This window comes from Alternaria ventricosa (assembly GCF_023758065.1).
Source record: "Alternaria ventricosa strain BMP 2768 chromosome Unknown scaffold_8, whole genome shotgun sequence".
Classification (NCBI taxonomy): Eukaryota; Fungi; Ascomycota; class Dothideomycetes; order Pleosporales; family Pleosporaceae; genus Alternaria; species Alternaria ventricosa.
The window spans coordinates 24,722-52,276 of NW_026055688.1; the positions used below are offsets into that span (position 1 = coordinate 24,722).

At 53.5% G+C, this 27,555-nt stretch overlaps 10 protein-coding genes across 10 annotated transcripts; 3 read left to right on the top strand and 7 right to left on the bottom strand.

Moving 5' to 3' along the window:
- Positions 1-144: 144 nt before the first annotated feature.
- J4E93_005242 (uncharacterized protein) lies at positions 145-686 on the top strand (the record flags this gene model as incomplete). Its single annotated transcript, XM_049343164.1, has 2 exons — positions 145-410; positions 599-686. 2 exons carry the CDS (start codon positions 145-147, stop codon positions 684-686), a joined length of 354 nt encoding a protein of 117 aa, XP_049199257.1.
- A 1,129-nt stretch (positions 687-1,815) lies between these two features.
- Positions 1,816-3,266, top strand: J4E93_005243 (uncharacterized protein; the record flags this gene model as incomplete). The annotated part of the gene is made up of 2 exons (XM_049343165.1): positions 1,816-2,411; positions 2,858-3,266. 2 exons carry the CDS (start codon positions 1,816-1,818, stop codon positions 3,264-3,266), a joined length of 1,005 nt encoding a protein of 334 aa, XP_049199258.1.
- A 213-nt stretch (positions 3,267-3,479) lies between these two features.
- On the bottom strand, positions 3,480-4,904 carry CEL1_1 (Esterase/lipase/thioesterase; the record flags this gene model as incomplete). The annotated part of the gene is made up of 2 exons (XM_049343166.1): positions 3,480-4,552; positions 4,607-4,904. The coding sequence occupies 2 exons, from the start codon at positions 4,902-4,904 to the stop codon at positions 3,480-3,482; spliced, it is 1,371 nt and encodes a 456-aa protein (XP_049199259.1).
- A 2,306-nt stretch (positions 4,905-7,210) lies between these two features.
- Positions 7,211-8,605, bottom strand: J4E93_005245 (uncharacterized protein; the record flags this gene model as incomplete). Its single annotated transcript, XM_049343167.1, has 1 exon — positions 7,211-8,605. One exon carries the CDS (start codon positions 8,603-8,605, stop codon positions 7,211-7,213), a length of 1,395 nt encoding a protein of 464 aa, XP_049199260.1.
- An 861-nt stretch (positions 8,606-9,466) lies between these two features.
- J4E93_005246 (uncharacterized protein) lies at positions 9,467-10,482 on the bottom strand (the record flags this gene model as incomplete). The annotated part of the gene is made up of 2 exons (XM_049343168.1): positions 9,467-10,405; positions 10,453-10,482. The coding sequence occupies 2 exons, from the start codon at positions 10,480-10,482 to the stop codon at positions 9,467-9,469; spliced, it is 969 nt and encodes a 322-aa protein (XP_049199261.1).
- A 1,928-nt stretch (positions 10,483-12,410) lies between these two features.
- Positions 12,411-14,924, bottom strand: J4E93_005247 (uncharacterized protein; the record flags this gene model as incomplete). The annotated part of the gene is made up of 2 exons (XM_049343169.1): positions 12,411-13,623; positions 13,675-14,924. 2 exons carry the CDS (start codon positions 14,922-14,924, stop codon positions 12,411-12,413), a joined length of 2,463 nt encoding a protein of 820 aa, XP_049199262.1.
- Positions 14,925-15,287: 363 nt separating this feature from the next.
- On the top strand, positions 15,288-17,678 carry J4E93_005248 (uncharacterized protein; the record flags this gene model as incomplete). The annotated part of the gene is made up of 6 exons (XM_049343170.1): positions 15,288-15,318; positions 15,371-15,408; positions 15,459-15,546; positions 15,594-15,943; positions 15,989-16,630; positions 16,677-17,678. The coding sequence occupies 6 exons, from the start codon at positions 15,288-15,290 to the stop codon at positions 17,676-17,678; spliced, it is 2,151 nt and encodes a 716-aa protein (XP_049199263.1).
- Positions 17,679-18,124: 446 nt separating this feature from the next.
- Positions 18,125-18,721, bottom strand: TXNL4A_1 (Thioredoxin-like 4A; the record flags this gene model as incomplete). Its single annotated transcript, XM_049343171.1, has 3 exons — positions 18,125-18,361; positions 18,444-18,581; positions 18,665-18,721. The coding sequence occupies 3 exons, from the start codon at positions 18,719-18,721 to the stop codon at positions 18,125-18,127; spliced, it is 432 nt and encodes a 143-aa protein (XP_049199264.1).
- Positions 18,722-19,038: 317 nt separating this feature from the next.
- On the bottom strand, positions 19,039-19,578 carry J4E93_005250 (uncharacterized protein; the record flags this gene model as incomplete). Its single annotated transcript, XM_049343172.1, has 1 exon — positions 19,039-19,578. The coding sequence occupies one exon, from the start codon at positions 19,576-19,578 to the stop codon at positions 19,039-19,041; it is 540 nt and encodes a 179-aa protein (XP_049199265.1).
- A 699-nt stretch (positions 19,579-20,277) lies between these two features.
- J4E93_005251 (uncharacterized protein) lies at positions 20,278-27,073 on the bottom strand (the record flags this gene model as incomplete). The annotated part of the gene is made up of 4 exons (XM_049343173.1): positions 20,278-23,270; positions 23,336-23,777; positions 24,408-26,690; positions 26,747-27,073. 4 exons carry the CDS (start codon positions 27,071-27,073, stop codon positions 20,278-20,280), a joined length of 6,045 nt encoding a protein of 2,014 aa, XP_049199266.1.
- Between the last annotated feature and the right edge of the window lie 482 nt (positions 27,074-27,555).

The following is a 27,555-nucleotide window of genomic DNA, read 5'->3' on the forward strand; positions in this document are numbered from 1 at the left end:
TCGCAGGGAACGCGGAACCTCACCTTGACGACGACACAACTAGCACCTATCAGCCCCCATCACAACCCGCTGCCCCTACGCCGGGACCAAACCAAACCACTCTACGTCTACCTCAGCCCTCGATCCGCGAGCCTGCAGACCACCATGAACTCCGTCCGCGCCGCGACCCGCGCCTCGCGCACCGCCCTCACCGCTTCGGCTCGCACAGCAGCTCCCCGCCGAGCCTTCTCACTGTCACAAACGAAGCGATCGGGTCACGGACCCAGCTACGACCCCCCGTCCGGATGGCTCTTTGGCGTTAAGCCTGGCGAGCAGTATGAGAAGGAGGGGTGGGAGAATGCTATGTATTGGGGTTTTGGGGGTGCGTGTGCGTTTGGGGTTGTGGCTTATGCTTTTAAGCCGGATACTAGGTATGTATATGTGAATTTTGGGTTGGGGGGATGGATGGGGATGGGGATGGGGATGGTGTGGATGGGGGGAGAGGTGGACAGGGAGGGAGGGAGGGGTCACAAAAGGATAACGGGAATGAGCACGAATGGAGCGACAGGAGGAGCACTGCAGCGATATATTGATCGTACAAAGGCTAACACCCCACCAGCATCCAAACCTGGGCCCTAGAAGAAGCACGCCGAAGACTCGAAGCCGAGGGCATCCTCGCAGACCCCGACACCGTCAAGAAGGAGTAAACGACAAACACCTTCAGCAAGTCAACAAAGACCCTAGACATGAGGGAGTAGTCTTACAGCAACACCACGGAAACTGTATATATGCTAGTGGGGGACGAGGGATGCGACACCCTTTTTCTTTTGTGAGCTTGGATCTGGTTGGGCTAGACGCTCGATAAACTATGCGATGATGGCTGAGTAGCCGAGGGTAGGCAATTGTATCTTTTTTTTTTGTTATGGATGGCTGTGAATGGTATGTTCATGGGTTTGTGGTGTGATGCTGATGGTCTTACGGGACCTTGGTCTATGTGTGGGTAGGTAAGAATATATGAGAACTGATCGTTCGCTAGATCTTGAAGGCTGCTTAGGTTCGCAAAAATCACTCCTTCTCTCTTTCGCCAGCATGTGAGGCTGGTGTCCTTCAATGACTCATAGACGTTCAACGAACGAGTAACACACTCCTTCCTTCCTTCCTTCCTTCCTTCCTTATCATCACTAGCCTCTTCTGGTTAGACATCGTTGTGCCGGCTCCCGAGGTCCCTGCCTAGGTGGAGGGTTCATCACAATCTTCGCATCTACAAGCCATCCATCACTCCAGACCTCCAACCTGTTAAGATACGCTACTCGAGCCTCTCACGTCGATATGCCGCAACCCCAGAGCGCACTGCTATGCCTACCTACAGAACTCCGGCATGAGATCTACTCATACCTGCTGCCTACCGAGGTCCACGTACGCCTCCACGATGGCAACTTCTGTGTATCTGCGTGTGTTCAGCGCGCTCGGGCCTTCAGCCAATTCGATGTCCACCCATGGGATTACGCTATTCAATGGACCGACTCAACTTGGCGAAAACAAGTCAGCACACCCGTGTACGCCCGCCGTCTACAGTCAGCCTGGGGTCTTCACTGGTCGTGCGAGGAACACACGTCGTTGTCTGAAGGTGCAGAAAATCCCAGTCTCCTCTATGTTTGTAAGAGCGTGTAAGTGTATCGAGATATTTGGTTGGCATGCGCTTATATCACTAGTCGCAATGAAGTGTACGATCTCCTTGCTCATACTTCAACTGTCCATGTCTCAGACTTGAACTTGATTGATAATTGGGCAAGAGCATCAGAGATGGCTATCTCATCACCTTCTCAATTCGCAAAAATGCCGGTGGAAAATGTCAGTCGACTGAGTATTACGCTCAAGCTTCCGTTGAAGTTCTTCCAGTCAGTGGAGCGACTCTCAAACAACGACTCCACGTCCTCGGATACAGACTTGGCGACTCAGCAAGCAAGTCAGTGGCAGCGATTGGGTCCCAGTCTCAGCTGGTTCAAAGCTCTGAAGAAGCTGGACTTGTGGCTAGACCACACTGAGCCCCAATTCTGGGCCGTGGTCAACGAGCGCTCGACCCTCTCCTCTCTCCTTACACAACTAAGCAATCATCCCAACCTTGATGTTACTGTCACTCTGCCCATGGTTCACCCAAAATTCGAACAGGACGAGCGGCACTACATCGACGAGGAAATTTCACCCAAGATAATCTCACCGAATGTCCGTATACACAGGGTGCTGCGGCAAAAAAGGTATGCTGTTGATGATGCTAATGGAGACGTTAAGATTGTCAAAAAGTACGATTTTCCGTTCATGTACGACGAGTATCTGGGACTTGGACTTGGAATGTCTTTGGCTGAGATGGCGAAACGTGAGCGGGGGGAATGGAAACAGGGTCGTAATATGGAGAATGAGGCTGCAAGAGCTAGGTTCTTTTATGGGTTGATATGAAAATGTAGTATATTTGGGCCGCGGGGTCGTTAGATGTCTGCTGGTGGCTTCCACTGTCACCGACTACAGTGTCTCCCAGATTGCCCTCTCACTGGTGTGTACTGCAAAGATGCACGGGATTTTAGCGATGCCCTCACCTTCACCGGTGATAGGAGCATTTGCCTCTTCGTCAACTCATTCGGCTTAATCAAATTCCACCAACAACACTATCTGGTGAGACTCAGTCCGTCAATCTCACTTCTTGTCACTGAACGATACCGCCAAAATCTTCAATCAGTCATCAACAACATGGCACTCAAACGCGAAGAGGCAATGCATGATCCGCACGACGAAATTGCGCAGGACCGCTTCATACCTGTACGTACGCCGTATCCATACGCGTACGAATTTATCATTCTAAGATGGAAACATAGGATATTGCCAGTCTGGATTCCTTCGCTCAGGGCTACAAGCGGCTTCAAGACGATAACGACCACCTCCGGAACGAACTTGCTGAGCGCACCCGTACGCATGAACAAACTATCACCCAACTTCGACAGGCAGCAGAGCATCAGAACACCGAACATGCTGCTGCGCTCAAGGCGACAAACAAGGAGATACGCATACTGCGACAAGAGAAAGAGAGCCTGAAAGAAAGCATCAAAGATATGGAGTCTCAGATCACATCAGTCAACGACGAGGTTACTAAGCTGAGAGCAGAGAATGCAAGACTTCGGAGTTGGTCGGTTTACCGCACCCGCGAGGTCAAAGGCTACCTCGACAAGATCAAAGATTGCAACAAGAGCTTTGAGAGCTACAGAGAGCGAGTGAGGGATTTGGCGAACGAGGATTAGGAAGTCATTGAAGTACACAAACGAATCTCACAGTAGATGCGTCTATCATAACGAATGCAGTCAATTTGTCTCTATATGCACACTTCTAGATCCACCACAAGTATATACATTTGCGAAGCCAAGCGAGAGGACAGCCAGGAGGATTCCACGAGCTCTTACAGTACCGAGCCCCAGCCCCTTTCCAGCATCTTATCCAACAACCCCATCGAGCGCTTATGCGGGCTGAGCGAAGGTAGAGCCAATAGGACCGAACTTGATGTTGGAGAAGACAACAGTAGCGCCAGGCGAGTTAGCCTCAACATCCTCAGGCTTGCCAGAGTCGGTAGCGCAAGTACCACGGGCAGCACCAAGCTTGTCAGGGCTAGCATCGGTAGGGTAGGTAGAGTCAAGCCAGAGCATGTTGACCGCATGGTCATCCCAGAGGGACATAACAAGGACGTGTCCGCGAGCAAGCGAAGCACCCATCCCGTTAAGTCCACCAAGAGTCTTGAAAGAGTTTGTGTCACCGAAAGTAGTCTTCTGCGCTTCACAGAAGGACTCGGTGATGGAGTTACCAGAGACGCCCTCGATAGCGGAGTCGGAGTTGCTGAAGACCTTTCCGCCCTGGATGTAGAAGCGCTTGATCTCAGAGAGGCTGGAGCCGGAGCCGATGAACTGGGTGACGACGGTCATCTTCTTGGTGGTGTCGAGAGTCATGCCGGGGCCGTAGAAGTCCTTGACGCCCATGCGGTAGCTGTTGAAGTCGCAGCCGTCCTTGTCGCAGAGTCCGCCGTAGCGGTTGTCGCCGTCGCCGCAGCTGACTTCGTCGGTGCACTCCTGGAGACCGGTACCCTTGCAGGGATGGGGAGTGTAGGCTGTGGAGATGGAGTTGGCCTCCCAGATGTCCATCTCGGGGCAGCAGGCACCGATCTTGCCGGAGCCGGCGTTGGGGTCGGCGTCGGATGGGTTCCAGCCCTCGACGTTGGCTACGCCGTTGATGAACTTGATGTCGTGGGGGCACTGCGAGTCGCAGTATCCGGTTCCGTACTTGGCACCGGCCTTGTTGTTGCCCTTGTTGATGCCACCGTCGGCGGCCATCTCGACAAAGTAGAGAGCTCCGTTCAGACCGCAGGGGAGCTTGGAGACGTCGACGTCGAAGGTGAACTCCTTGCCGATGAGGTTGAACATCTGGTATTTGGTGTCGCTCTCCATGAGGTAGGTGCGAGAACCAATGTTGGCAGCGTAAGAGCCCTTTGTGACGAACTGGAGGCTCAAAGAGTTGCTGCTGGTCTTGATACCGTAGGTGCCTACAATCGTTAGCTAAGGGCTTCACATGTTGTGTCGTGGACATGTTAACGTACCAGAGTAGTCAGCACCGTCGATAGCGCAGTTCTTGGTGCAAGTGCTGCCATCAGGGCAGGCGGTCGTGTTCCAGGAGTTGCCGTCGTAGCAGTTGGTGTATCCATTGGTGACATGAGACCAGCGCCAGTTGGCATCGAGCGTAATGGAACCCTGCTTGGTGGTGCAGCTGTTTCCACCGGTACCAGTGCAAGTCTGCCATGTCAACTTGGGGTGTGTCTCTGCTGTCGATGTGCCAGCCTGCTGAGCGCGGGCGGCTCCGAAGAGCGAGAGCGAAGTGAGGGCGAGTGTCCTGTACATTTTGGCTTCTTGAGTGAAGGTCTGTTGTTGGATGTCGAAAGTGTTTGGGCGATGGGCTGGCCTTCTTATACAACATTCCTGAGCTCATGGCTACTAATCAAAGTACTCTGCAGAAGTACCCATATGACTGTTGATTATTGCAAGGTGCAGGAGATCTACACCCTTGATGTCCCTCCATGCTGTTCTCACCAATGTTGTGAGAGGAACGGAACATCGGGAGCGCAAAAGGACGCTAGGAGTGCCAGAGTAATGAAGTATAGATGAGGCATGCCCTGTTGCGCCGCATCGTGGGGTAGTCTGGGGTATTGCGGAGATCTGTGCGCCACCACGCCCGGGATCTTTGCCTTAAAGAGATAGTGGAAGGAGTGACGAATGGAGAAGCATATGGAGACGTACTATCAACCGTCGGCTTCACTGGTGGCCAAGTCTTAGCCTTCCGTCTGATTTGACAGTGATGGGTCAGCCTCGTATGTGAGAAGGCAAAGCCGTGGATCAGCACCTGTAGCCGTGTTGTTGATATTTGCACACAGTGCTGTGGCTGGGTCACGAGTGACCTCATGTGCACATACCATCCAGGGGGATTCATCATGCTGCCTTTTGCAGCGTAAAATTAGGCGACGATGTATACTCCAGTAGAGTTGTACCTTGGGTACAGCTCAGGGCCATATCGCGTTGTTGTGCAATTGCACTCGGCGAGCTCAAAACCCGGTAAGAATAGATTGCTTTTTCCATGATCCATGGGCATATACGAGAGATTCTTCTAGAAAGATTTTCCGGACTTGGGGGGCATACTTAATCTGTAGCAGAGGTCATGAGGCTCAGATCTTTTCCCCGGGTAATGGTTTGGGCCTGAAATCCAATAAGAAGAAAGAAGACGGACATACGTACGTCGCTACGAGCGGCACAATCACGCAGTCATGTGTTTTTCATTGTGCCCCTCCTCATTCTGCTGCTCTAGTTTTATTGTTGTAGTAAATGATCATGACTGACGCTGCTTGACATGCCGTCGTACGAGCGGTATCTACAGCGTCTGTTCAGCGAGTATGTTTCTCCACGATGAAATGTATCAGAAGCATTGAGGCAGTTTCATCAGGTGTTCTTTCGTGGTGGAATGCAGGTACCGAGTTGAAGCGCCGAACCCTGTAAGCAAAACGAAGCTTCCGGAGCGGACGGGACGAGACCCCTTACACAATTGGCTATGGATCTTAGAGCTTAATCAAGTCGCCCTGAGTCTTAGCAGAGTGGCATCGACCGGATTTCTCGGTCGAACTGCTAGTGCAGAATAGATTGAGGTCCAGGGGTGCCCGCTCGCCAAGACCGGAACATTCCAAGGTTCGCCATGAATTTGTCCGCCTGCTAGGTCGTTGACAAGCAAAGCTTGTGACAAGAGACCATCAACGCGTTGTTTGAACTGTGGGTTATGACAATTCCCCAAGTAGCGTTGCACAGTAAAAGATGTAGATGCTGTTTTCCCAGTTGGTTTGTTGTGCATGAGATCCGAGGTTCAGCCTAATCTTCCAGCAACATGCAATATACGTTCCGGCCACTCGATATGAACTCCGCACCGGTATTCGACGATCACAGGTCCATGAGGGTTGTGATCCAGGTGGGCGGCAGTTTTCCAGGGCTTAGCGAATCAGGTGCGCTGTCATATACTGCGACCGGGTATAACACATTGAGCCGCAATCATCGTGACAGCGTGACCTCACAACACGGCCCAGGGACACGAAACGCGCAGTTCAATGGACATGCTTTGCTGGTACCGAATCTACATCACTCTGCTTGAAACTGAGAGTGAGATACGTGGGTCCGGAAGCATAGATTGGTCGCGTACCTAGGTATGCTCCAGAGTCTTCGTGAAGTTCAGAGACTTGGGCAATTCGTATGTTGTCACCTACGTACCTTATTCCGACGTGTATCGCAGGTGAGAAGTATCTAGTAAGTCAGTAAGGAGAAAGGTTGCGATGGTGTTTGGAGGTTGGACAACCCCCGAATTGGCAGGAAGGGTCTGGAGGCCTAGACCTCAAGAAGGCTAGCGTATTCCCCGCACCTCGAGACATCGAAGTACCTAGGTACCAGACAATCACTTCGAACTGTTCTCTGTCTTTAGGAGCTTCTTCGCCTGCAGTTTCTCCTCTGATCAAGATTTTTTCATGGTATCGGCATATTGCCTGGTATATAGTATATTGCCCAACTCCGATATATGTATATCTAAACCCACGCGTTGTACTCAGCAAGCTCCCGCGACCAAAGCAATCGCCGGTACGCAAACAAAGCTAAATAAACTTGGAAAACCAAAAGAACGTCTAGAAAGCTCTGTTACCACGACGAGCATCTAACCGAATCAACTCTTCAGCAACATCTCTCGCAACATCTCGTGTATCTTCAGCGTACTTCCGAGCCACTGCTTCGTTCTCTTCTCTCGTCCGCCAATACCTCGGTCTTGCACTGGACCGTCTGATCTCATCGGGCCCTTCTTCCGAAGTATTCCTCCTCATGAAGGACCGATAGATGCGCGACTTAGGTGCGGTGCTAGCCGCCACAGCCCCAGTGTGAGTAACTTCTTTCTTTCCCTCGTCCACATCCGCAGCCTCAAACGCCCGTCTAACAGATCCCGCAGGTCGGCTCGTAAGTCTCACGAGACAAGTGTTAGCCCCACTCCCCTCAGCACAGCTTCCGACGCCATGCGCTCTCCACCCCGTCTCGAACGGCGTCCTGCCCGTACCCAGATCCCGCCAACTCTGCACCACCAACCTGACCTGTCCGCCTGTAGCGTGCGAGAAGTCTTGGCTCGTCACGCTCCAATCTGTCGCACAAGTGGAGCAGTTCTGTGTGAACTGGTACTTCCAGCCTCGGCGGATGACGTTGTCGATGGCGGCCATGATACCTGTGTGGCCGTTCGGCGTATCGCGGTGGCCTGTGACGATGTGTGGGAGGAGAGGCCATAGCGTCTTTAGAAGGTTGCGATTACGCGTCGTAAAGGCGGGTAGGACAATGGCATAAGAACTGTGCAACAGGAATCGGCCGTTGACTATCCTGGCGGATACGGTGAGTTTAGTCGGAACAGGCGTTCTGGAAATGCGTGCCATATCTTTCTTCTCGTAAGTAAACGCAGATAGGGGAATGCCGTGTTCGTCTCCCCGCGATGCGCGGTTAATGGCAAGTCGAACGTGATGAAAGCGAAGTTTGTACCCGTCTCCAGCGTCCAAGTAGCTGTTGAAGTCGGCACAATCCCTCCTCTTTCTTGAATATTGCTGGTTCTTTGGCCCATCTTCTGCGGCCCAGGCATGGAATTTGTCACACCAGCCGCAGAACCAATGGCCGGGAAAGGCGCGCTCTACTACCGCTTCGATGATCTTTCTCTTCTCGAATCGGTTTTTGCTTCCCTTGACATGGCGAGACAGGACTTCAGTGCCGAGAGCGTAGTAGATGTAGCGTCCGGATAGACAGAAGGCTGCTGCGGAGGCAGTGTCGAGATAGCTGTTGACTTGTTGGATCAGCTCGAGTGGGAGAGTAAGTACTGGAGCCTTCGGCGAAGGTGGTGATGGTTTAATTGTAGCCAGGGAATCTGTAATCTCGTATTCTTCAAAAGTAGAATCTATGCTCGTCCGAGAGCTTGCGGTATCGGATGCCGAGTCGATGGTCGAAGGACGTGATGAGTGTGAGGAGCCGAAGCTCATAGATCGACGAAAGATGTTCATGCTTGCGTCTTGATCTATCTCTTCACTACGCGTGTGATCGTTATGAGGTTACCGAATCCTGAGGCTGAGACCAATATAAGAGTACCACAAAGGGGCAATAGACGCTATAAGTCAACACGGCCAGCGTATAAATTTAATAACAAGGACTAGTCAACAACACATCAAGAAAGGTACCGACATAGCCGTTAGCAAGCTCGACGCCGTCTCGCGCGCGGCCACTGCATCCCCTTATCAATGCGCCTGGCCTCCGGCCGCCAATGCACGACATGTCATCCAGCCGCGGTTTCTAACGGGGCCTGACAATGGCACGCAGCGTACTTGGCACCTCGAGTCCAGGCACATGCCTACCACTTTGCCGTTGTCAGGGTCCAGCAGACGTATCCGGCGGTGTAGGTGAGACAGCCGTCATTCACCTGATGTGCTTGGGCTAGCCGAAGTGGGGCTAGGTGCAACGTGTGTGGTGGGGTGACCCAGGTGGACGCTGCTAAGCGCCCTGACTGCGCCGCCACGCCTGCCTTACAATCTTGGAACGCGTAAGATTTGGTGCTAGATGAGTCAGAGCGCAGGAGTACGTTGGGCGAGAGAATGAAATAGTTGTTCTTCCTTGTGGTGAAGAGATTAATTTGCGAATAGTAAACGCTATGCTACGCGGAAAATAGTGGTAGATCAGACGTGCTTCGCTATCGTGCGATGCCGCCCGTCTGATATACGCCAAAATGATAGATGTATATGGTACACGTGCGCTTCTAGTTCGAGAATGCGCAACCCTAGGTCATGTCATTACAACTGCTGGCTGTCATAAATCATCCCCTCCCCTCGTCCACAAAGCCCAGTGGGCTAAGAATGCGCCTCAGACGCGGTCTACTTGGGCAGCTCAGGGTTCAGCTTAAGCTGAGGTACTGGCGGGCCAGTTCCAGCTCTCCGCCTCCGCTCTCGCTCGTTGAAACCAACAGGTTGGTCCAGCTGTGCGGTCTTCTTGAATTTGCCACCCAGGCTGCGCATCCAGTCCTCGCCCTCGCCGGCATCAGCACCGAGCCAGTACTTGGGCGCACCGCTGAGCATGACGCGTCCGAGTTGCCCCTTCCAGCCGCTTCCCTCTTCTTTGCCTTCTGCGAAAGGATTCTCGGCGAGGTCGTTGGCGGACGTCTGCATGTTGTTCGAGTTGTACCATGCGGCGGAGGAGGCGTTTGCGGCGATGTGTTGGCGTAGGCACTGGCGCGCGAAAGCCAGCATGATGAAGACGAAGTAGACGCGAAGAGCCCAGAAGCCAGAGATGAGCGAGATGCTCATAATGCTTCCGCTTTGGAAGACGGCGTTGCCCAGCCCCGCGCCAGCATCTGCGCCTTGTCCGACTGCTACGGCGTTCTGACCAGATTTCAGGCCATCGGTGGGCTCCGCGATAATATCGACCTGTGTGACGTTGTGCTTGGGGCTGGTGAAACCCGCGTTGTCCTTCATGCCCGGCGATAGTCCGGCATTCTCGTCTGGGTGCGCGGCGAGCGTGTAGAACCACGCGATGCCGAAGAAGGCTGTGTATAACGCGTTGATGACCGAGTCGAGCGCATACAGGTGCGCCAGCAATACCGACTCAAACGGACTTTGTAACCGGATGTGCTTGTACAGGAATGTGGTAGCGAGGAGTGCGACGGTCGAGTAGAGGTACATGGACAGCTGGAAGCCATCGATCTTCGCGCCGGTAAGAAGCGCAAGGAGGCCGTAGACTCCCGACGCCTTGTTTATGACTTGGAGGTAAGTGATAATCTCGGCCCCCGTCCGAAGAGACATCTTCTGGAGGAACGTCTGCGCGCGCGTCAGTCCTGGCCATTTTGAGGTTTAGATTCACTTACCGTGGGACGTGGGATATCGAGGATATTCATCGTGGCTATTATAGGGAGATGACGATGGGAGTGAAAGAGTTTGGGTGACGATGTTCGTTGTTGCAAGGCGCAAGCACTGCGGAAGGCCCGGGAGATTTAGCGCCCCTTTCAATACATGCGAGTCGTGGTCGTGCAATCCCTTCACCCATGGATATACTTTGTGCCATGATTCGCGCAGACTTGATTCACACTGGACTCATCGCACTCGCGTTCGAATGCCATATCTCCTTTAGATTTCGTTGGTGCCGGCGTTGCGCCTACTATCTCGAGTCTCGCCGAGTCTTGCGCCAGCTATGACGCATCCGCGACAACATCACGCGGCGCGCCTCCCACACTTACTATCTCAGCCCCATGTACACACTTTGCTGACCATGTTCCAATCCCCAGCCAGCTCAAGTGTATGCCGCCCTCAATTGTATATTCGGAATTCTTGAAAGATGGCTTGAGGACTTTCGATCCCATAATTTTGCCCTGGCTATCCTCTGAAGAGACAGTGTGATGGACCAGCCAATTCTGAAAACCAACGCTGCAACCTTAGTACAGCAAGAAGGCGAACAGAGACGTGCGGCTCACTTGAGATACGACTACGGAAACTGGACTTCCTCGTAGGGCTCGTTATAGCAAGTCCTCAGCTTTTGCCTTGGTACGATGACGCAGCTCAACCTGCGGTAACATCCATGGATCTCTTCAGGGCGTACATGTCGCACAATATTGCATACTATTCAAAGTGTAGATTCAGAATCGAAACTCTTCCACGCTTGCATTTAACGCCTACCTTGATATATACATATATATTACGTAGACCAGTCTCAACATGGCAGAATACCAACCTCCAGCGCCAGCGCTACAAGAGCAGGATCTCAAGGGCAAAGTTGCCATTGTCACGTAAGGCATCAGTTTTCTCTACAGTACCGTCTATCCCAATCCAAGGAGACCGGATTACTTGACACTTTCTTCGTTTCTTTCATGATGACCCCATATCGCATCACGCGTGCATTCTACCAACTTCCGGGGTCAGAAACTAAGCATACTTGTTTTAAACGCATTGCACAATACGCGACCGAGACTGGGTACCGTAAGCTAAGCCGACATCACCAATCCTTTAACAGGGAATTTACACTAGCCAATCCTTCTCATAGAAAAACTCGCCCAACAAACCCTTTTCACGCCACACAGCCGCGTCGTAGCCATCTCCTCCTCCCACATACGCTCCCCCTCCCCAACCCCCGGATCCGGTTTTTTAAACGCAACACGCGCCGCCATGGAATCACTAACATCACTAACACAGTCCTGGGCTATTGAGTTACTACTCAGCTTCCCTGGCACAACGGTAAATGCCGTGTCGGTGGGGTTGACGGATACACATGGACTGCGCGCCTTTCCGGCTGAAGGCGTGCAGGCGTTGGAGGAGCGGAGGATGCGTGAGCTTAAGGTTGGGGAGGGAGGGAGGGAGGATGGGGATGGCGGAGGATGGGGCGGATGTGGTGGGGTGGCTGGTTGGGGGGAAGAGTAGGTGGGTTAGTGGGAGTGTGGTTGCGGCGAATGGAGGGGCGGAGTGGGTCGGGGGGAGTGCACAGGTGGATGTGGACAGGAGGAGTTGCTTTTTATGTTGTGTACTTCAGGGTGTGTGGGAGAATATATGTTTTGACTCAAGAAGAATAATGGGTGATGGTTCACACTCTGCATTTGGAGTCCAAATCATAAGAGTCGACTTTCTTCGTGCTGTCGCTCGCCCGTCCAACGAAGCGGGCCTCGGTTCGTTGGTATAGTACATGTCTAACTTTCTAGCGTCTCGTCGTAAGTGTGCAAGCCAATCTATATCATGGTCTTGGCTGCTATATTACAACAGACATCAGGTATGTGTGAGAATATATACAACTCTACCCCAAATTTACAATCCTTGATACATACATTCATACAAAGCTCGTCTAGTTCACGGAACGTACGGCTTCGCTAGAGTTAGCCGCATACTGTGCTCGGCCTTTGAGAAGATCGTGGACTTCGTCCGAAAGCTTCGCAGTTCGCTCCTGGTATTCGGCTGCGAGCGAATCCAGCTTGGTGACTGGTAGATCGTCAGGATATTCGTTTACATCGTCCGTGGACGCCGGCTCGTCGGAAGCCAATCGCGGATCGGTGAGAATGTCCTTCGCTTCCTCTGGCATGCCCGGCGGTACAGAAATGTGGCGCTTCAGAGCCGCAACCTGGGGGCCGTCGACTTCATTGGTCTCCTCAGGCTCTGATACCATCGATCTTCTTGCTTGTTTTCTGGTCGTCTTCATCCGCTTCCTCGCTTGCTCGATGAATGAAAAGTCGTTCAGCGTTTTCTCGATCTGATCCTCAACAAGTTTCTTTGTGTGGTTGGCCAGGGCTCTGGTGGTGAAGACATTTGGAAATCGGTAACTCAGCCATAGGTAGCATACCAGCATTTTGTGCAGTTCCTCCAGATCGTGGAGATACTTGCGTTCAACAGACGCGGGCCGGTCCATGACGCTGAGTGGCAGAGTGTCAAGATCCAATAGGCTACCCGACTTGCCATCAGCAATCCGTTCAGCGAGGTCGCGCAGAAACTCTTTCTGGGACGGCTGGCGCATGTTGATGGGTGCGGCACATAACATGATACGGTCTTGAATGCTGAGGTTTTTGACCATGTGAATGGCGTCAGCAATCGCCAGCTGGTCCTTTAGCGCACAAAGATGGAATCGAGGGTGTAATTCCGAGATCTCATGTAAACGTAGCATAACGTATCCGAAAGGTGTTCCCGGGGGGAAGTAGTTGGCGAATCGCTCAACGATAAGCGACGGCGGGAAGAGACCGGCTGTGCTGATGTGTTCGGGCTCACGCTTCATGCCCAATTTCAAGGCCCCGTGGTCGACTTGGTCGAGTGTAGTGACCCATCCTATAGTCTTCTCTTCAGGTTCCTTTGCCTCGACAGTATCGGGTTGCTTGTCGTCTAGGCCAATGGCGGGGTCGGCGGCGCCGTCAACAATCGAAGCCTGTTCGGAGTCTGTAGTGACTGCTTGATGAGCAGTCTTGTAGCGCCCGGCACGACCAGCGATTTGTTTGATCTCTGAGATCTGCAGGGGCACGTAGTTCAAGCCATTACTCTTGATAGTAGATTCGAAAATGACACGCTTGATAGCACTACATTAGTTAGCATCCGGCCATTGCAAGTTGACATAAGACACTGCTTACAGATTGAGACCCATGCCGATGGCATCACTCGCCACGAGAAAGTCGTAGTCATTGTCCGGGTCGTTGAATAAGCGGGCTTGTTGAGCTCTTGTCTCAGGTGGCAAGCTTCCGTATACGATAGCGCACTTCTTGCCGGTCTTCTTCTCCACCTCGCGTCGCAGTGCATGGATACCCAGGACGGTGAAAGCAACGATGCAATCGCCTTTCTCGAGGAGAGTGAGGTTTCCTCCTAGACTCTTCGGCTGGATCTGAAGTGGCGTCAGACGCTCGTACTCGTGTACGTGCACTTTATCGCCAACAAGAGCGCAAAGCTCGCGCATCAGTGGTACTGTGCGTGCTTCTCCGCAGAGATGGATTTCTTTGGCCTGTAGACCCATGAAAGCCTGTGTCCATGCCCAGCCCCGCTCTTGGTGGTTGATCATCTGTATCTCGTCGATGACAGCCACATCAAATCTAGTATTGAGCGGGGCCATCTCGACAGTACAACTGTACATGTTGGCGTGTGTGTCCTCAGGCAAGCGCTGCTCTTCACCCGTAACCAGAGCGCATGGCTTGCCCTTTGCATTCAGGCGCGTGTAGACCTCATGGGCGAGGAGTCGCAGCGGACCGAGGTAGATGCCCGAGTTTACTTCCTCCAGACGCTTCAGGGCGTGGTACGTCTTGCCAGAGTTGGTCGGCCCAACGTGCATGTGCACTGTCCGCGTAATCTCTCGTGTCGCTGGATACCATTCGGCTGGGTAGCGCAGGTCTGCCACCTCCTTCTGGTTCTCCGCCTCGGCCGTCGTGAAGCGGCCGCCACATGCTTGCGCATAGAACAGATATCGTAGCCTCTTCTCAAGAGTAGTCTTTCTCCGCTGGGCCTCCTGTACCAAGGTGACCAGCTCACGCGGGGCCTGCTTGATCCATAGGGTGATGGAGCGCTCGAAGGTAGTCCATTCCTTGTCGAAGTCTTCGCGGCTTATTTGGAGTCGGTCGAGAAATTCTGGCGTGGCGAATTCCTTGTGCAGGGTGTCTAGTTTGTCGCGGACTATGCCTATGGGTATTGACGACTTGGAAGATCTGGAGTCGCCTCCTTTCGAGAGTTTACCCTGCTGGAGAGGATTGAAATGCGCGGTCTTCGAGGGCTTAGCTGGGCCGGAACGATGTGCGGCTTGGATTCGGGGCAAGAGGTTTTGGGTTCGCGATCGAGAGCGGGCGGCGAAAGAGCAGATGAGACATAGCGAACTCCGTCGCGCAGGCAGCAGAGGCATGCCAATGGTGGGTATCATGCGGGATAGGAAAGAAGAAAAGACAGAATCCAAAGCGCCAGGCGCCTGTACAAACAAAGGACGACAGGAATGTTCAAGTCGACGACGTAATGTCGAATAAAAAGTTGCCAAGCATCTACCACAGTAGTACCGTAGGGACCTCCGGCGGCGCCTGCCCGCCGCAGCTCGCGACGCAACTCTAGCTGAGACGCGCCTTCCTCACCACCGCCGCGACAGCCCAGCACCACGTGTGCCTCGCCCCGACAGAGCTGGCCCACACACGCCCTCGTCTTCGCATCACGTTACCGCCGCCTCTTCCACCGCGTCGCCCTTTTCCAGCGGCATTCGCTGCGATACCCCGCCAACATGGCTTCCATGATCGATATCCAGCGCGACCGTAAAGACACACCTCGAAATTCCTGGGGAACACGTGCTGATAGGCCACATAGTCATTCTCAACTCGATCAAGCAGACCACGCGCGGCGACGTATGAATCTCTCCCAATGCGCCTGCACTCCGCTAACGGCTACCGCGCAGTGGAAGATACTCATTGTGGACGAGGACAGCCAGAAGCTCATCAACAACGTGGTCAAGGAAGATGACATCCTCAACCTCAACATCACAAGTACGCGACTCCATATGCTACCACGACGCCAGATCCTAACCTCGCAGACATCGAGCGCATCGAGGACCGGCGGCAGACGATTCGCGACATGGACGCCGTGTACATCATCACGCCCAAGCCACACATTGTCGACTGCATGATGGCCGAGTTTGACCAGCGCAGATACCGCGGCTTCTTTCTGATATGGACAACGCTGCTACCACCACACCTTAAGGAGCGCATAGACCGGTCGCAGATGGCGCGCGAGCAGATTCGGAGCTTCCGCACAGTGCACCTCGACTTCCACCCCCAGGAGTCGCACCTCGTTACCTTCAAAGACCCATGGAGCTTCCCCATCCTCTACCACCCCGAGTGCAACAACCTCGTAGTGCGCCACATGGAGGATATTGCCGAAAGAGTGGGTAGTCTACCTCTCCTGGCAAGCTTCTGCTAACAGCCCCAGATCACCGGAATCTGTGTCGCACTCGGCGAATACCCCATCATCCGATACTACCGACCACGAGCCCCAACCCACGAGGCCAGTGTCTTGTGCTCACACCTCGCCCGCTTCGTCCAAGACAAGCTCGACATGTACGCGCAGTTCAACCAAGACTTCCCCCCGCAATCGAACCGACCCCGCGGTGCCCTCTACATCACCGATCGATCCATGGACCTCATGGCACCCTTCCTCCACGAGTTCACATACCAAGCAATGGCCATGGACCTGTTGCCTATACAAGACAGCGACAAGGTGACCTACCGCACCATTGTCAACGAAGAGGACCCCGAAGCGGAGGAGAAAGACATGGAGATATCCGACAAGGACAAGATATGGGTGGAAAACCGCCATCGGCACATGAAGGACACCCTCGACAAGCTGATCAGCGACTTCCAAAAGTTCATCGCCGACAACCCCCATTTCACAAACCAAGACGCCCAGAACGCTGCTGGCATGAACGGACTGAATGCAATCAAAGATATGATCGCTGGTTTGCCCCAATTCCAGGAGATGAAGGAAGCCTACTCGCTCCATCTCACCATGGCGCAGAAGTGCATGGAGATCTTCCAGAAGCACAAACTCCCAGATCTTGCTTCAGTGGAACAGGTGAGTCCCTTCAATGTTGGGTCACGGCTATCGCTAACCTTTCCAGTGCCTTGCTACCGGTCTTGACGAAGACTACCGCAAGCCCAAGAACATGACTGACCAGATTGTGCGCACGTTGGACGACGAAGAGATAACGCCAGCTGACCGGCTACGCCTTATCGCGCTCTACGTAATCTTTAAGAACGGAATACTACCAGCCGACCTCCAGAAGCTCCTCTTCCACGCACAACTGCCACCTCCCGACGGCGACGTTATCCGTAACCTTGACCTCCTTGGCGCGCGAGTCGCCAGACAACTGAAAGAGAAAAGAGATGCACAGCCACCGCTCTTCCCACCGAAACCAGCCCCACCTCCAAATACCGAGGACTACGGTCTATCCAGATTCAACCCGGCTCTCCAGGACATGTTAGAGGAGCACATCCGCGGCAGCTTACCCCAGGACGTCTTTCCCTTCACTAAGATGTCACCTGATGATGTCGCGAGCATGGCACAGGAAAATACTGCCCCCGCTTCCCTCCGCACCGCAAAACCGACATGGGCTAAATCGCGACTTGCGAGTGCGGAGCCCCGTCAACGCGTGATTGTGTTTGTCGCCGGTGGTGCAACCTACTCCGAGGCCCGCGCCTGCTACGATGTCTCGAACAAAACTTCGCGAGACGTCTTCCTCGTCACCTCACACATGATGAAGCCGCAGCTCTTCCTCCGCCAAGTCGGCGATCTCAGTCAAAACCGCCGCAGTCTGCGCTTACCCATCGATCAACCGCAGCCTATAGCCCCAGCACATTTGTTCGAGAAGCCTGAGCCTCCGAAGCCAGCACCACCGTCTGCTGGTACAAAGCCCCCCATGCCCGGGGGCCTGCCATCCGGGCCCAGAGTCGCTGGCCCGAAACCCCCTACAGCAGCCATGGGAGCCATCAACCTCAATTCCAACCCGCAAAAACACAGTCCTTCGCCGTCGCAGAGCAGTACCACGAAGCCTGGCAAAGAAGAGAAAGAAGGCAAAGAGAAGAAGAAGAAGAAGTTGCATCTGTTTTCTTCAAAGCATTAGTGAGGCTTGTTAACATTTTCCTGCTAGGGCGCTGCATACCTTTCTGGCGTTGTTCTGCTTTGTTCACAGCGAGGAGTGATCTTGCTCTTCATTTGCAATATTTGAGAGATAAACTGCATGGCATGGCGTTGGATGGCGTCTGAGAATCTTGTCTGGCGATTGCCCGAGGTGTATAGCTAGAGACAAGTATTTGGGATTTTGCTGTTGGGGTATAGACGTGAGGTTGGTTGCCTCTACAATAGGAAATAAATGTACAAAAATCATACATCATAACAACACTTTAGCCTTGCTGTCTGTTCCGGCTGATCAGAACTTGCCACGCCTTTTCGATCCACGTACCCGACCCTCCTTCTTCATCGCTCTCGGACAGCTCAGGGCCACACTCCTCGTTCTCATCTTCTCCTTCCCCCCCTCATCTCCCCCTCCCATCCCCCATATCCCCCCTCCTAGTACGCCCACTTCGTCGAGTAATCCCTCGGACTAACAACAAGCCCCTTCCCTTTACTCGCTCCCCTATACACGGCTTCCAATATATCAACCAACTCCTGCTTCGTGCCAATCGGAAAATTGATCTTGTTGTTGTTGCCCGTGCCAAAGTCAACTTGCATATGCTTGTTCCGCCAGAAGAACATGACGGTGCAGGGGTCGTAGATTTCGTACATGGCGTTGAATTCGGGGACGAGCTGGGGGTGGTGGTGGTGTTAGTTGGGTTGGAGATGGGGGGAGGGAGGGAGGGAAGGGAAGGAGGGAAGGAAGGGAAAGTACCTTATTGTCGACCACATATATGACGACCCAGTCTTTGACTGCGTCTACGATTTTGTACAGCATCTCGTCCATCTCCATGCATTCGGGTGTGTAGTCGGCGCCGAAACGGAGGCAGACTATGCGGGCTTCTTCGCTGAGCTGGAGGGTGTTAGTTTGGGCGTAGTGGAGGGTAGCATCTGACAGAGTAGGTCTGGTGGAATTGATGAGTGTAGGACACGTACGATGGCTTGGTCGACGTGCCATGCTGAGGGCAGGTGCTGCAGCATTACTGAACCCATGGTGACGAGAGTTAATTGACTGTGTTTCTCGGAGATGTATGGGGAAGCAGATGAGAAAAGATATCGAAGACGTTGTTGTGCGAAACAGGTGAGAGAGAAGTCGAGGAAAGCACGATCTGATAGACGCCATCACATGCCCCATCTCCCTCCGTTTGCACCTTCCAAACCTCGTTTGCTCGAAAGCTGCAGACATCCCCACCTGCACCTACCCAAACAGCTCTATCCATAGATACCTACAAACCATTCGCTAAAACAAAGAAACCACACACCCCAACCCATCAGCACAAACAGCCCAAACCCACCCTCACACCACAGCCCTACTCCCCCACCCCACCCGCATAATACTCCCCCACCCTCCTCTCCGGCGCATAATATCCCACCCCCATCCTCTGCTCCACACACCCCGTTCTTTTCGCCACCATCTCCTGCACAAAAGCCTCATAACTCTCATACGGCCTCCCCCCCTCCCGCGGATGTTTCTTCGCCCAAGCCAGAAACGCGGCTTTCTGTTCTTCAGCCGCTTGTTGCTGTTGTTCCAACGACATCATCTTCTGCTTCTTGCCTTTCTTGCCTTTCTTGCTGTTGACAACGGGCTGTGGGCGGCCGGTTACGGGGTTGCGACCTGCTGCTTGGCGGGCTTCGGCTAGGAGGTCGGTGTGAGGGGGTTCTGGGTGTGTGGGCTGTTGTTGGGTTCCGGTCACGGGGTTGCGGTTGGCTGCTTGACGGGCTGAGACGGGGAATTCAGTGTTTGGGGCTGGGGGTTTGGGGGCGGTGTATTGTTTCTGGTATGGATTCGATTTCCCGCGGAGCTTGTTGATGGGGGAGAGTAGGGCTGATGTGATGGAGAGACCTGCCATGCTGCTGTTGACGGGGAGTAAGCCTTCACGGCTTTGCGACTTTCTCCTCTAGTTGCTGTGGGTATCGAAAGCTGGACCGGAACCTCTCAGAAGCTGCCCTCGTAGTCTTTAGAATGCCGATGTGTGTTGCTCATGAAACTTCACGAAGAGACGTAGCCGCCAAACGCTCTTTCTGCTGCAGGTTGGCGTCGAGATCAAGACTATATCGCACGTTCCCAACTCTTTCAAACAAAATTATCCGAGATGACTCTATACCTGCTGTTGTCTGAGACAATTACACAACCTGGTTGGAGCCTAGGAAGTGCCAGGGGGCTGAGCGGTAAGGCCTCCAAGCTAACCGCATTGAGTGCCAGCAATGAACAATCGGTCAAGTGCCAATAAGTCCAGTCGTACCGATCAGGAGAAGATGTCAAAATTGATTTAGGTGTGAATTTAGATAGCGAAAGCAACAAGCTACTGGAGAGAGCCTATAACTATGCTCTCATCTTGAGCAAGGTACAAAAGCTCCCGGCCTCCCGATACCGAAACCCGACCGGAAAGATTAGGGTGCAACGGTACATCCGAGCCAATACTGACTATCGGTGTACCGTACGGAGAATTGAGCAAACGTGATAGCCAAATGTATTAAGCGTGAGACCGCTGAAAAGAAAGGTGAATAGCAAAGACGCCCAAGACAAGCTGAACAGTCAGCCGACCAAATTACCACATTCTCCCCTTACCCTTACTGCCAGCTGCTGGACTGAGCGGTGGAAACGCATCCTCGGCATCCTTCCGACTCTGCTCTTCAACAAGACTCAGTTGCATGGCGAACTCTAAATCTGACATTTCGCTCTCGTTACTTGCACCAGCAGCGGCCTTACCCTTCCTGGGCGTACCCTTTTGGGAGCGGGATTGCGGAGACTTCTTGCTCTTGGCGTACTTGATCGGAATCTCGAACGCAGAAGGAGGCGTAGAGGCGAGTTCATAGCTGCCAGTTCCGGAGCTATCGTTGAGAGAAAGACGAATGGCTTCGGCGATGTCGGCATCCAGTTCATCGTCGTCCTTGGTATCAGGCGATGAAGGTTGGCCTTGGATGCTCGCCTCTGGTGTTACAGGCTCACTCTTAAGTGCACTGCTTTCGCGCTCGATGCGGCGTAGTTCGTCTGCCTCAGCAGCCTCTTGCGAAAGCATTGCAGCGTATGCTAGAGCTTCCTCCTCACTTAGTAACTCTGTGCCAAAACGGCCTGCTAAATGCTCAGCCTGCTTATGACGCTCTTGTCTATCACGCTCCAACTCAAACTGTTCGTTGGCGATGTAGTTCTTCAGGTTGACTCTGCCTGTACCGGCAAAGCGCTCTGTAGTATTGTTGCTTCCACGCTCGGCTCTTCGCAACCTGCGTTTACTGCTTCTGTACTGATCAGCTGCAGATGAGCTGTAACTCCAGAATCGAAGCTGATTGCCAAGAGACACTGCACCGCGCAAGACCGTCGGATCAGGATCCAGGCATACGGCACCAGCAGCAAACATGTTGATGCCGACTCCTTGAACGGAAGCCTGGGCCTGCACGAGCTGTCTACGAGCGCGCGACGCGTGACGGGAGTGAAGTGTTGTAATGGGCGACATGCTCGAGGCTAGTGGATCCCATGCCTGTACCAAGCCGTCGTTTCCACCTGCTACGAGATAGAGTGAAGTGACAGCCACGCAGGATATCTCTGGCGAATCAGTATAGATGATACGAACAGGCTCAATATCGTTTGTGTAATCCGACGAGCGCGACGTAGGCGCCCGGACATCCCAAAGCAGCACCACGCCAGACTTGGTACCAGCGGCGAGGAACCTTGCGCGCTGTCCAGGAATGTCAGAGGGAGAGGCCGGCTGGCTTGCAACAGACATCGGAGAAGAGTAAGGCGAGGATGCAGTCGAAGCAGTCGAGAAACCTAGCGCAGGATCCTCAAACAAGGTCAAAGTGGCGAAGGTAGAGACGTCCAAAGCTGTGGTAGTCACCTGAGTGCTCTTGAACCCGCCGAAAGTCAGCTTCGAGCACCTCCATTCCTCGAATAGAGCGGCTCGTTCTGGTGAACTTGTGCCCGAGATATATGAAGAGCTGCGACCACGAGGAGGTTTTGTATGATCCGCGCCAGGGCCGCCGAATAAAGACGTAGCTTGCGCAGGCTGAGGCGCGAACATGCGACTCGAGATGTTCGTACTCTTGTCCTTTTCGTCGATCTTACATCGGGTGAAGCGTTTGATATCGGCGACGTCTCCCTCTTCAAGCCCGCATTCGAAGACCACTACGGATTCCCCAGCATGATTTCCATCGTCTCCAGCAAAGTCGACCTCGAGCGTTCGTCGCATGTCCCATCCAAGGCATGCTTTTCGGAAATGTTTTGGCTGCTTGCGAAGATATTCCTGGATCTCCCTTGTTTCGGCGATGATCTGATCCTTGCTCAAGCATATGCCATCCCACGAGGTTCGCGGCGAATAACTACCGTCGACATCGGCATCGCTGTACGGGTCAGGCCTCGCAGTACGCCGGCTGGGCTCCACCAAGTTCCAGTAGACGGTGCGGCCAGTGAGCCAACCCAGATACTCCGAGTAGTGCTCAATGTCGCCTTTCGTGGCCTGGCTGCGAGTTGGGAATTTAGTGAGGTAGAAGATCTCGCCGAGTGCATTCAGAGCGACCGCCCAAATGCGGTTCTGAGCATAGCGCTTGGTTGAGTATTGTTCGTCAACGGCGATGGCGATAATAGGCACTCCTGGGCTGAGAACCCAGCGCGCAGTTAGCTCCCCACGCTGTACACGGGACGAGCGAAGACCATCTGTACCGATGCTACAGGCACTGACGACGCCAGCTGCAGATCCCATCATCATGCCAATCAAGCCATCCGAAAGCGTCGGGATCGTGTTTGACTTGGCGATCCAGACGCTGCAGGTAGCACCACCGTCGATGCCCAGCTTTGGTATACCGACTTCAGGCATAGCGAAGTCGGTGGGTTCAGCTATGAATCGACCACGCATCTCCTCAAGGGAGCGGTAATAACACGAGCCCTCGGGACAGCCTTGGCCATAGATCATGCCGTATGGCTGCGATATGTCCATAACATTGGGCCGCCCGACGACCTCCCCGGAGCCCAGACCCCACTCTGCGGTACCCGGAAAGCGTTCTGAAAATTGGCCATAGAAGTGAGGGTCGCTCTGTCCCCAAGGATCCACTTTGCCGGTCATCGGATCGCTGCTGGTCACCATGCCGATATCGTCTGCACCATGAATGAAGCGCGGCATCTTCTTGTTCAAACCCGATCCGAACGTGGCCTGCAGGTGGTTGATAATGGTATACGTTTTGGCATCGTAGGTAATCATTGGGGTGATGGTCTGCATTTGAGACGCACGGGACGGCGTCGCAGGTACCTGTACAGGCTTGCCCCTGACCAAAGATCGCAACAGTCTTGTGCGTAGAATGTACTCGCTCCTCCACGATGCCAGCGCAGTGAGCCTGGTGAAGCGTCTCTTTTCTGACCGCACGACTGAGCCACTGCCCTCGAGGGCTGAACGAAAGGCGGCATCTTCGAGTGAGTGCGGGCCAGGGAAGTAGCGACCGAATGCCACCTGCCAGGCGTGTGGGGTAGTGACTACATCATGGAAGCGGCGAGAGACGAGGGACACGGCGGCGAGATCGTTTGGTGACAGGTGGGCGATAGCATGGATCAGAACCTCTACGCATCGTCAGCTCTTATTCATGCATTCACGTCCCGCCCGTTTTCGAGGCATTTGTACAAACCATTAGGCAGGTTCGCGATAGGAGAGCTCTTATCGCTGGGCTTCTTGTTGCTCTTGACGATCTCGAAGAGGGGTCCGTCAGCAGGCTTTCGCGGTGAAGACTTCAGCGCATTCTCGTATTCGGTGATCCTGTCCCTCGGGGGTGGTGAGGGAGACGCGACGCGCTTCAGTCCATCTGTTTCCTCGGTCCCGACTGTATTCTCGGCCTCTGAACGCGTCGCATCGCGTGCGAACCCGCGGGGTTGTGGCCCAGGCTCGCCCCGCAGCTCACCCGAGTGAGGCTGCAGAGAGACCTGGAAGTCAAGGCTGCGGCGCTGTCCATGCTGGGAGGTGGTGGCGGTGTCGAGAGTGGTTTGCTGGTACGAAGCGTTTTGTGATGCGTTGATGGGCTCTGGCTGCATAAAATTTTGGGTCTGGTTCTTGGGTGAGGGCAATCGACCGAGCTCGTGGGAAATGCTCAGTCAGAGGATAGAGGCGTGGGCGAAATTTGGGTAGTTGGTATCGTTGGAGTGGAAGGGAGTTTGGGGGGTGCAGTTGATGACTCGGTTTGCGGTTGCCAAGTCGGCGGTGATCGATATGACGATCGCCACTTAGGGAGCTACTGTACGAACGTGGGGGGAGCAAATGATACTAACAATTTGCAGCAGTGGGCCGACTATCACATGGCGTGTGGAAACGTCACCACTACCTAGGTACGGCCTAAGTACCTGAATGTAGCCGGCCTCGTTCCGATAAGTTCCGAAGCAACAAGTGCACTGCCGTCTACATTGGTGCAAAAGTGAAAGTTGACAACTTCCTCAAGGTAATGTAGACTTCTGGGAGGCATATTTTCAATCGATTCATTGCATAAGATGCTATCATGTACAGGATCGTGTAAACAAATGTTCAACGCCAGCCCTATGCAGACGCCTAGTTTCTCAAGGCACGAAAAGACGCGAGTATGCAGCCACATTAGTCCTGCAACACACACACGCCGTATAGTTCTTCGACGCCAACCCCACCCGACAGTCATCGCACAGGCTCAAACACCCACATGGCCACACCAGTACTGTCCTTGGCGACATCTGGCAAACTACACATTGTGGTCCCTCCGAGCCCATACCTTCTGCACCCGTGTCCCAGCTTCCAGCTGTACTTGCGCCTTGCGGGGCTGTTGCGCTCCGACGACTGAGTATGAGATCTTCCAGAAGTTGCTCTTCTTCTTCGGGTGACATGTTGACGCCGCCACCGCTCATCTTATAGCGTGATGTTGTGAGGATCTTTGCCTCTTCGCGCTCAAGAGCTTTGCGGTACTGCGAGCGTGTCATGATATTGGAGCTCTGGAGGTGGCGAGACAGCAACTTGGCTTCTTCACGATCCTCACTAGATTTCGGATCCAGAAGTTGAGAGAGTCTCGAGAAATCCATTGCGTCGTCAGGGATGGGTGTTGCTTCTCGACTTCTCTGGTATGTTGCACGCGTAGGTGTTCTTTGACCGTCGTCCATGTCTGACCACTCGTCGTTGTCTGTTGTGGTAGCAAATGACACTACACTAGTTGTGTCATCATCTTGCGAGTCAACATAGTCTCTGGTGTTGTCAACGTCATTCCATAGGCTACCGTTGCGCCACCAGGAGTACAGGTAGTTGTCAAGACGTTCTTCAGAATCTTCCCCATTAGGTCCCGAATAGAACCCACTCTGGCGGAGCCTCTCCTTCGCGAAGACCTCAACGTCAAAATTCCGGTCTTGGAGAATTCGAGACCGGTCATCTGTAGTAAGCCATGACTCTCTTGCCGACGCTTGATCAGGGTATCGCGGAGCATATATTTTATCAACATGATCAGCGTGGAATCCAACAGCGCGTTGCAGCCATCTTGGTCGGTAGCTGATCGAGATCTTAGTCAAGGCCCAGTCCGTAATCCTTGCAAGACTAAGTACAATCAACTTTGATATACGGAAGAAGAACTGATAGGTCTGCAAGTAGCGACTACGTTGTTGAATCGCAGGATCATTCTGTCCAATGGCAGGTTCAGTGGATGCCTGTACTCCTCGCGTCTTACGTTCTTTTGCGTAACCCGACAGTGATGTATCCGTTCTGACATCGTTGAGTTCGTCAACTACCTCGATGCCTTGCGCGAATGTGTCGTTCCTGAGCTCGGACGGGATGTCGGTGATCATTTCTCGTGTTCTTCTCCGCCGAGCGAGTAACTTCTGTAGTCTCTGCTTTTCGAGCCAGGTCATTGGGTGCACGTTGACCTTGGTTCCTTCGTTGAGAAACACAGCTTCACTGGCGGATGTGAGAATGACGTAGCCTACCTTGAGTATAGTCGTATAGAAGTCTTCGTGCCAATTAATAGTCAGAGGCGTAATCGAGGACAGATGGATGTTGGCATGTAGATTGCCGTAGGCGGATGCAAATCTCTCTCTCAGAGACAAATTGTCGGCATGTCCTGCAGGTGGAGATAGTACGGTGATGATGAAGGCCAGCAGGTAGATTAGTGCGCATATCGCGATGCCCACAAGTATCAGCAAGTGTGGGATGAATCCAATGATGCATACAGTAGGAAATCTCAGGATCCCCACATAGTGGTCTGGATCAGTGACCATGGTTGCTAGACGAACACAGCTCCATGCGAAAGCTGACATGTAGGCGAGTCCGCAGATTGTTGTCGTGACGAGGCGCCATCTAGAGCGCACTCCGGCGATCGCTAACAAGTTGCTCATGAAGTGGCTGAAACTAGAGATGAGGGAAATCAACAGCACTTCCGGCGGTACATTGGCGATCTTGGAGAGCTTCGACCTCGGAATCGTGAAGGATGTACCATCTGGAGTGAAGACAGACTTCGGTTTGAAGAAGCGTACAGAATCGACCGCTAGCGGCTTCGTAACGACAGCCTCAGCCTCTGCAAATGCGAGCGAATGTTCGAAAATGGTCATTCCGACTTCCTGAATCGGGCGTCTTCCTTGCAGGGCGCATGCCAAGGTATCGACGAACTGGCCAAATCCAAGAGTCACAAACATCGGCCACAGAAGCGCTAGCGATCCAGAAGGCCGCGTGGTCGCTGGGCCGATGGGTAGCATATTCGCGGCTCGGCATGAGCTCTCTGTAGTCTCCCAGAAGAGTATCTTTGACGTGACTTGCCATAGAAAGCCGCCTTCGCCACCGAAGTCCGTATCCAGCTGCCTACCATCCGCTCCGTACTGCATCTCTGACCAACCCGGGGAGGTTTGGCAGCGTATCGCCCGTAGAGTGTTCTGCGTCTGATAGAGGAAGAGGATCAAGGGCATAATGTATAGGGCGAAACGAAGGTAGAGGCGGTCGAAGGAAAGCGGAACGCGGCTGTTGGCGTAGAAGTGTGTTCTGTTAAGCACGATTGCCTGCGACATCATATCAGCAAAGGGTAGTAGTCATAGTCGTGCGAGCAGACGCTCACCAAGGCGAATGTTGCGACGGCCCATTTGGAAGTAATGTAGCTGAACCAGGCGGCTACGTTCCTCAAGGCTTGCCACACGGTCATCTCGCCCTCGGTGGAAATCGCAGAAGCCGCTGCAGCGATGGATTCCTGTACAAATCCCGAGCCTGTAGTCGTCATGGTGCTGTTTGTCATGTTGGCCGTAGGTTCTGCGATAACGCTTCCACCCGAGCGCATCATGTCACCGAGAGAACTGGCCTTGGAGAACAGGCGCGGTAATGCCATGAGCAAGTCTGCTGGCGACGGCAAGAACGAAGTCGCGTTGGCAGACGCGCCTGGCGTCTCCATTGCGGCGGTAGCGGATCGCCGAGGATAAGTAGGTAAGCAGAACTACTCGGAGGGTTGATTAAATCCAGTAGTTATTGAAGCAGATACATGGCGACTGTGAAGACAGATGTGGTTCACAGCAACGGTTGGGCGAAGTGGCTTGAGATTGCGTGAAGATGTAAGGGCGCTGTGGACTTGGTGCGGAAGTCGGCCGTGGAAACCTTGGAATGACGCGACCTCCGAGCCGTCGGGCTGGAGCTGCATAGGTACACTGTAAACCTCCGAGGTATATTGACCTGCGCCACACTCAATACTCCACGATTTCTCAGATGGATTACGACTGTTGTTCACAAAATGCACAAGTGTCAAACATGCCATGACGAATGTCTACGGTGCGTCTATGTCCTTGAACCATGCATACTTTAGTAGCTGGATGATGCATTTCCACGTCCGCTATATTTCAACGCCCATGATGCTAGGGTATGGTACAATCATATGTATAC